The 8692-nt window shown below is 50.9% G+C and overlaps 1 protein-coding gene across 1 annotated transcript; it reads left to right on the top strand.

Annotated features, from left to right (window-relative positions):
- The first annotated feature begins 1900 nt into the window (after window positions 1-1900).
- LOC127334658 (chaperone protein ClpD1, chloroplastic) lies at window positions 1901-6475 on the top strand. Its single transcript, XM_051361176.1, has 12 exons — window positions 1901-2505; window positions 2887-3056; window positions 3151-3380; window positions 3488-3596; window positions 3682-3809; window positions 3907-4008; window positions 4094-4375; window positions 4458-4561; window positions 4646-4940; window positions 5045-5278; window positions 5684-5914; window positions 6001-6475. The coding sequence occupies exons 1-12, from the start codon at window positions 1916-1918 to the stop codon at window positions 6310-6312; spliced, it is 2787 nt and encodes a 928-aa protein (XP_051217136.1). The 5' UTR covers window positions 1901-1915; the 3' UTR covers window positions 6313-6475.
- Window positions 6476-8692: the final 2217 nt, after the last annotated feature.

Below are 8692 nucleotides of genomic sequence, written 5' to 3'. Positions count from 1 at the left end.
AACGGGGGAGGAGGGCCGGTTAAGGTCAAGCTCGATACGAGCCTCAACCGTCTTGGTTGCAAACAACTCCAAAGCCTTATCTTGTGACCCGGCCACCGTCTCCTTGTAAATGGACCAACGTTGCTCCGAGTTGATACGCATTATCTTCCAACGGGTGTGCATTCCAAACCCCACATTATGCCTTCCCTCTAGCTCAACACCATCATTTGGCCCATTCCAATTCAACTCAACCCTAACTTGTGCTACCACCTCCGCAAAGCTAGGGCTAACGTCAAACACCAAGTCAACCTCTTCCGGGTCCGGCTCTATGTTTCCCTTCAAGAAAGCATCCTTCTCCACATGATGAACATGAACAATTCTTTCCATCCCCCTAGCATAATGGAACACATACACACATGTGTTCATTAGTTAGCATAATCAACATAATCTACCCATACAAACTAGCACACTACCATTTCTTCTACTTCAACAACCCTAACATCCAACCAAATCCATCACCCTCAAATCAACCAAATCCACATCTAGGGTTTCACATATACATTAGAGCAAATACACAAAATAAATGGATGAAAAGAGGGGAAACGGAGGAGATTACCTCAAGCAACGAGTTGGGAACGATCTCCACGGACAGATCCGACGATTTGGTGCTCGATTTGGTGGGGGGGGGAGAGAGGGGGAGAGAGAGAACCGGGCTGGGGGGAGAGGGAGGAGAAGAACAGAGGAGGAAGAAAGAACTGGTCGGGCTGGGGGCGCGCGCGCGGCCCAAACTTAAGTGAATGTGTGGCGCCCTTGCCACGGGCCGGCGCCACACTTTCAAAGTGTGGCGCCGGGGAGAGCGGCGCCACTCGTGCGGCCACGTCGGACCGGGGTCACCAGCTCAGCGTCGACGGGCCACGTCGGATGGGTGTGTGGCGCCAGGGCCAGGGGCGCCACATGGGCATGTGTGGCGCCCGTGGGGGGGGCGCCACACAAAAGGGTTAGATCCGTGAAATAGTTTCGCCGGAGGGTCAGTCTGTGCTATAGTTTGACAAAAGGTTATTTTTGTGCAAATCGCCGCTCCCCGAGGACTATTTGGCGACACGCATCGGAAACGTGGGAGTTTGGAGACGCGTGTAGCAGTCTGGGCGGAAGAAGCTTCCGGTGTGCATGACATGCACATACACACACGCGACGGGAGGTCGGTACCCGTCGGCCACGTTGCGGATGGAGGTGGACGACTGCTTCGCGAGCGCGACGGTTAACTACGCTACGCCCTACCGACCGCTCGTGGCAGCTGACCGCCGGGCCCCAACCGCGTACAGTACGTAGCCAAGTGTGACAATTCCTTGGCTTCCACGTGAGCTGAGCCGCGGCGCTGCACGGCACGGCAGCTCGGAAACGGCCGAAACACCGGCCAAATCGCCCGCGCGGCGCCCGCCGGTCCACGACGCCGCCGCGCGCCGAGCGCCGAGCGCCGATCGCAGTTGGACGTACCGCCACGCATTTTGACCGCGCGGGGCGGTGGCGTGCGGAGCCGGCGCGGGAGAACTCGCCTCGACGCAACGCGGGTGAAACCAAAACCGGCGATCCCTTTCCTCCCTACCCTCGCGCTCATCGATCGATCGCTCCTCCAAACTCTTTCCTTGCGTGCTTCCTTCCCCTACCATGTCCGATGCTACTTTTATAACCCCCGTCTTCCTCCTCACGCTCTCTCCAACCACTGCTCCTCCGTTCCCGCTCCCACACCCACCAAAGCCTCCACTCCAAGTAGCTCTAGTACAGTATACTTACAACTGTCCAGAACCTACTCATTCGATTACGTTACCATACAACTACTAGTAGTATAACCTTCGCTTCCTTTTCTTGTTTTGTTACTGTATTTATCATCAACAAAGTTCATTCCATCCCAAACTTCGGGGAGTCGGCCGTGTTCACGATGGAGGTCTGCTGCTGCTCCACCTCCTCGCCGCTCCTCACAGGTTACCGCGCCGGACGCCGGCCCGCCGCGCCGGCCGCGCGGTACTGGGGCGCGGCGGGGGCCGGCGGCGGCGGGAGGGCCGTGGTGCTCGCGCACCCGCCGCGCCCGGCCGCCGCCGCCAACGCCGCCCGGACACGCCGCCCGGTCATCAGGGCGGTCTTCGAGCGCTTCACGGAGCGGGCCGTCAAGGCCGTGGTGCTCTCGCAGCGGGAGGCCAAGGGGCTGGGCGAGGGCGCCGTGGCGCCGCGCCACATGCTGCTGGGCCTCGTCGCCGAGGACCGCGCGCCCGCGGGCTTCCTCGCCTCCGGGATCAGCATCGAGCGCGCGCGCGAGGAGTGCCGCGGCATCGTCGCGCACGAGTCCGGGGCGTCGCCCACTCCAGCATCGGGGCTCGACACGGACGTGCCCTTCTCCAAGGGATGCAAGAGGGTCTTCGAGGTCGCCGTCGAGCTCTCCAGGAACATGGGATGCAGCTTCATCTCCCCGGAGCACCTCGCCATCGCGCTCTTCACCCTCGACGACCCCACCACAAACAACCTCCTCAGAAGGTACCTAGTTACCTACCTCTTCCATTCCGTCCTTTACCTCTTTATTTCTCGGCCCAATTGTTCATTCAATCATCCAGTGCGGTGCTACCTGCTGATCAAATATCCACGTGTATAGCCAAATCATATTCTGAGATCATCTAGTTATAAGCACAGCACGTCACTCCAGTTTTATGGACCACAAGTGTACAAATAAGTCAATAATACAACCCACACAAGTTAACCTTGCTTTAAAAAAACAAGCTCCCACAGTAGTAACGATTATACTGATCAGTAAGATCATGCTGGGATGTTCAGAACAAATACCCTGTTCACTTCACAATTTTTTGCCATCACCGATGACACATAATATCAGAGAATCAACGGCCTATCTGTTTATTCTAGCTTGGGAGCCGATCCGAGCCAGCTGGCATCCGTCGCGCTCATCCGGCTCCAAGGGGAGCTTGCAAAGGACGGCAGAGACCCCGCAGGAGCATCTTCTTACAAAGTACCCGAGAAATCTCCCGCTGGAGCCGGAAGATCCGCATTCAACAAATCCTTGGGTGGCAAGAAAGGTCAGCAACCACCTGTTGTTGTACTGAAGCTTATTACGATCATGGTTTTTTTTATATAAACCATGGAATCTCAATGCAAAATTCTCCATTTCAGAGAAAGGTGCGCTAGATCAGTTCTGTCTTGATCTGACCACGCAAGCCAGCGGAGGGTTTATCGATCCTATTATTGGCCGTGAGGAGGAGATTGAAAGAGTGGTTCAGATAATATGCCGGCGCACAAAGAACAATCCCATCCTCTTGGGAGAGGCAGGTGTTGGTAAAACTGCAATCGCCGAAGGGCTCGCTCTTCGGATTGCAAATGGCGATGTCCCCATTTACCTCGTGGTAAGCTTGAGTAGCGGATGATGGATATAAATTCATACATTTCTGAAATTTAGCTTGCACCGTTGCACATCAGTAAGTATTTATCCCCAATTCAAACTGTTACGCAGGCAAAGCGTATAATGTCACTAGATGTTGGCCTACTTATTGCTGGTGCAAAGGAGAGGGGCGAATTGGAGTCCAGGGTCACTGGTTTAATTCGTGAAGTCCGTGAAGCAGGTCAGTTTACAATCTGAAATGTTAAAAGATTTTATTTGGTACCTAATCAAAAAATTACTCATAATTGTTTCAATTTGTTGTGCAGGTGATGTTATTCTTTTCATCGATGAGGTTCACAATCTAATTGGATCTGGAACTGTTGGGAAGGGTAAGGGTTCTGGCCTCGATATTAGCAATTTGCTAAAGCCCCCACTTGCAAGAGGTGAACTGCAGGTAATAGTCTCACCCTGCTTCTCACTTAGTCGTGTCCAATAGAAGGATTGATATATTTTTCCATCTATTGTATCTTACGGGTTATATTTATTTGCAGTGCATTGCGGCTACGACTTTAGATGAACACCGGATGCATTTTGAGAAGGATAAGGCTTTGGCCCGCAGGTTCCAGCCAGTATATGTAGATGAGCCTAGCCAGGTATTAAAGATATTTCCATATGAAAGTGTAGGAATGTGTAGTATGGGTACGTTTGTTTATTAACCATCCTTAACACCTAATGCAGGAAGATGCTGTGAAAATATTACTTGGGCTTCGTGAGAATTATGAAATTTATCACAAATGCAAATTCACTCTAGAAGCCATCAATGCAGCTGTTTATTTGTCAGCGAGATATATCCCTGACAGACAGCTTCCTGACAAGGCTATTGATCTTATTGACGAAGCTGGCAGTAGAGCTCGAATTGAGTCATTCCAAAAGAGGAAGGAAGGACAGTCTTCCGTTCTCTTAAAGGAACCAGATGAATACTGGCAAGAGATAAAAGCTGTTCAGGCCATGCATGAAGTGGTAGATATCTTTGCACTGGTTGTATTGCAGGAAGAAAAATCCATCTGATGATATTAACACTTTAATGTCCTTCAATACTCAGGTTTTATCTAACAAGACGAAATATTCTCCAAATGAGAATGACAGTGCTAGCACTGAAGCACCACATCAGGATAAGGCTGGGTCAACATCTACCTCAGTTGAGGAGTAAGTTTTCTCATGTCAATATGTCAGAGAGTAATCTCTATTCAGTACATATCTGCTGAGCATGGAACATATTTTGAAATGCAGGCCAGTTGTAGTTGGAACAGAGGAAATTGCAAGAGTCGCCTCATTATGGTCGGGTATACCAGTCCAGCAGCTCACTGCTGATGACAGAAAGACCTTAGTAGGACTAGATGATGAACTCAAAAAGCGTGTTATTGGTCAAGATGATGCTGTTGTGGCAATATCGCGAGCGGTGAAGAGGTCGCGTGTTGGACTCAGTGACCCTGACAGACCTATCGCTACCCTGCTCTTTTGTGGCCCCACAGGGGTTGGTAAAACTGAGCTTACCAAAGCACTAGCGGCAAGCTACTTTGGATCGGTAGGTCACAAAATCATGTCCTTATCATCCCGTGGTTATTTCACAGATGTTTCGATATTTCCGCATATTGTGGCTTGACAAGATGTCTTTTTTGTTTTAAATAGGAATCTGCTATGCTTAGATTAGACATGAGTGAATATATGGAGAGGCACACAGTGAGCAAGCTGATAGGCTCTCCTCCAGGGTACATCGGATATGGTGAAACTGGTACTTTGACAGAAGCAGTCAGGAGAAAACCATTTACTGTAGTACTGCTTGATGAGATAGAGAAAGCTCACCCTGATATTTTCAACATTCTTCTCCAAATTTTTGAGGATGGGCATCTGGCAGACTCGCAGGTATTAACTGGTAGATCTTAATAATATATGTGCAACCGCTTCGGTTACATGTCCACACATTAGTGCAAAGAATCGTTTTTCACATGTTGAGTAGTAGAATTATCGGCCAAGTTTCATCTAGTCTTATCACTAGAAATTGTATGCTAAAAATTGGCCAGCCGTGCTCATGTATTTCTTTGCTAGTCCTTCAAACTCTTCTTTAACTTACAAGTCAAGTTACTTGCTCTTACGGAATTTTAGGATGCAACTTGCTTAAATAACTCCTAGACCTCCCAATGAAATTAGACGTCGCCAGCACACAAATCCAGATGCATGCTGAAAATCTTTTTGGTCTTCGGTAGTTCCTAGACCTCTATGTATGCTGAAAATATTTTTTTACTTACATTAGCTTTTTGTGGACTACAGGGTCGCAGAGTTTCGTTCAAGAATACATTGATTGTCATGACATCGAATGTTGGTTCTACATCAATTTCCGACGGACGACGGAGCATAGGTTTCTCGACAGACGATACTGAGTCAAGCACATACATCGCAATGAAAACCCTCGTGATGGAAGAGCTGAAGGCATTTTTCCGTCCTGAATTGCTCAATAGAATTGATGAGATGGTTGTGTTCCGTCCTCTGGAGGAGACTCAGGTATGTTTCTCACTCACACGCACTTTGTGCTGAATTGGTATACGATTTACTATGAGACACTAATTCTCTCCGTGGCACACTTGCAGATGCTAGCAATTCTCGATATCATCCTACAAGAACTGAAGGGTAAGCTCTTGGCCCTTGGGATAGGCCTAGAGGTTTCAGATGCAATGAAGAGTTTGATTTGCCAAGAAGGCTATGACAAGAGCTACGGTGCACGGCCACTGAGGAGAGCCGTCACCCAACTGATGGAGGATGTCATCAGTGAAGCAATTCTTTTCGGCGAGTACAAGCCTGGCGACACGATACTGGTGGATACCAACAAGGAGGGGAAACCTTGCTTGAGCCGTCTGAACCAGCAGATCGTCCAAGTGTCTGACCCAACTAGGACATTCTGATTATCTGAAGCTCTTGTGTAGTAGTAGTAGAGTAGAGGTCTAATTTTTTATTCTTTCATGCGACGAGATTAGTAATTCTTTGATAGGTAGACACCGAATATTTCATTATGTATATAACACTCCAGAGAATTCGTCCCAGCAACCTTGTTCAGAAATTACCCAACTGTATATTGTCCTTCCGTTAGCAAATATATATATATATATATATTGTTTTGAAACAGTTGAGCTGAGGTACAACATTCTCTCAAGATACATGGTAATATAATATATATAATTTGCTTGCCTGCAGCATTCCAGTATTTATTCGCGATTATTATTATTTCCTAAAGCACAGAAAGGATCTGTGTTTCTTTCTATTCCTGATGTGGAGCCTGGACATTGAGGTTAATGCCAAACAGCCTGCACCGATCTGGATCAGCGACCGGCGGCGCCACCTGTGGCAGGGTGCTGCCATCCTCGCTCTCAGTGTGCTGCCTCCTGTACCCTCCAGTCTCCTGCCTGGTCTGCCATCCCTGGTTGAACATCCTGGTGTAGCGCTCCATGAGCAGTGCCCTGGTGGACGCCGACATGCCGCCCCGCCGGCCCACCTCCTCGTCGCCGCCTTGCCTGTTCTGGTGGTGTGCCTCCAAATCCAATGCAGTCTGCTCGTTCTGGGCCTGGACCCTCCTGTCCTTGTTGTGTGCCGCCATGTGGCCGCCTAGCGCCTGGTGCGTAGGGAACAATGCCTGGCAGTGCTTGCAGATGTAAGGGCCTCTGGCCTTGCCTGCGCTCGCAACATGATCCTTCTCCTTCCTGCGCGCCTCTCTTGCTTCTTTCGACTTGTTGGTCCTCTCCCTCTTGGACTTCGTTGGGGCCTCTACGGCTACGGTGGTGCAACCATGTTCACTGGGGCGGCGTACCGGCTCTGCAGTGGAACCGCCGTGTTCGCTGGGGTTGTCTTCCTCTATCGTGGTGACTGAACCTGAACTGCAATGTCTGTCGCGGAGGGTGACACCGTCTCCTCCTGTTTTGCTCACTGCTGAACCTTCATCTTCATCTTCAGCTTCAGGTGACACATCTGGTTCTCTCTTGACATTGACAGACTGCTCCCGCTCCCGCTCCCGCGCGATCCGGCTGTCGCGGTGCTTGAGCGTCAGCATTATGTAGCCCGCCAGCATCTCGAACGCGGTCAGATTGGGGTCGCGCTGGCTGTACCTCGCCACGGCCACGGGGCGGTCCTCAACAGGCGACGGCGACGGGCGGTTTGACACTGGCACGAGTCTGGGCTTGGCGCGTGGCGGCGTGGCGCCTTTGTACCCCCGGTCCGGGTGGCTCCTCAGGTGCCCGAACATGGACTTGTCGCTCCTGAAAACCTTCCCGCACTCCGGGCACTCCACATCACCGCCGCTGCTGCTCCCAAGCTCCTCCGAGTCCTTGCTCGCTTCAGCAACGGCATCATGTCCACGACCGCCGAGCATCGGGCTCTCCTCACCGTCTGCAATCTCTTCTTCATCAGCACATCTGTCGGGATCTCGTGCGATGAACATCGTTTCATCCTCCTCGTCTTCTCCGGTGTACTCGTCACCAGAGAAGAACGCTTCTGCTCCATCCATGACGGCCTCCTCTCGCTCTCGGGTCCAATCTCCGGGACAAGCGCTGTCGCCGTTGAGCTCATCGTCGCTGCCGGCATGGCTCAACATGAGGCCGCTCGGTCCCCGGACTGGATCTTGACACAAAAAATCGTCTCCAATCTGATGGGCGGAAGCAGTCACGGCCAGCTGGTGGTAGCCGGCGAGCAGAGCCTGCAGCACCAGCAAGACGCACAGCAGCAGCTTACTCATGTAAAGAGGGAGGAGGATCAAGGAGACGGAGCGATCGATACTGGTGAGTGGGCAGGAAGACAGACAGACGGACGGCGGTGGTGGAGAGCCGCCGGCAGCGCGCGTACGTGGTTGCGGAGGAGACGGAAGTACTACCGTACCTGCGCGCTCAAGAGTAATATTGATGGGAATCCTTATCTCTCCCTGTGATCATGCATGTGAACCAGCCTTTCTTTTGGGAATAAAAACGGCGCCGATTTGATTTTCGATCTGTTGCTATTCTTCCTGTTTTTCTTCATTGTTTTGTTTTCTCATGGGTTCTCATACTGACCTGATGGGCCCAGCCTGGCCATTAATATATCGTCCCTGAAGTTTTGTGTACTGGATTAATTGGTTTCCAACCAAACGGACTGCCAAGATTAATGTTGTATGTGAAGCTCTTGGAGTTTTCTCTTTAAGAAAAAAATCTTATTTGCATGTTCACTTCCTTTAGTTCCTTAGAGCATCTCTAGCAGATCCCCATATCGGTCTAGAAACACCATTTCAGGTCGATATGGGGGCTGCGGCCGTTTTTTCATCCA

Source organism: Lolium perenne, chromosome 6, assembly GCF_019359855.2.
Source record: "Lolium perenne isolate Kyuss_39 chromosome 6, Kyuss_2.0, whole genome shotgun sequence".
Classification (NCBI taxonomy): Eukaryota; Viridiplantae; Streptophyta; class Magnoliopsida; order Poales; family Poaceae; genus Lolium; species Lolium perenne.
The sequence above is the reverse complement of the archived record's forward strand: the minus strand, read 5'-3'. Positions and strand labels throughout refer to the sequence as shown.

Coding starts and splice junctions, on each gene's coding strand:
- LOC127334658 (XM_051361176.1), top strand. CDS start 1,916: ATGGAGGTCTGCTGCTGCTCCACCTCCTCGCCGCTCCTCACAGGTTAC. Junction 3,381..3,487: donor ATGTCCCCATTTACCTCGTG/GTAAGCTTGAGT, acceptor ACTGTTACGCAG/GCAAAGCGTATAATGTCACT. Junction 4,941..5,044: donor CGGCAAGCTACTTTGGATCG/GTAGGTCACAAA, acceptor TGTTTTAAATAG/GAATCTGCTATGCTTAGATT.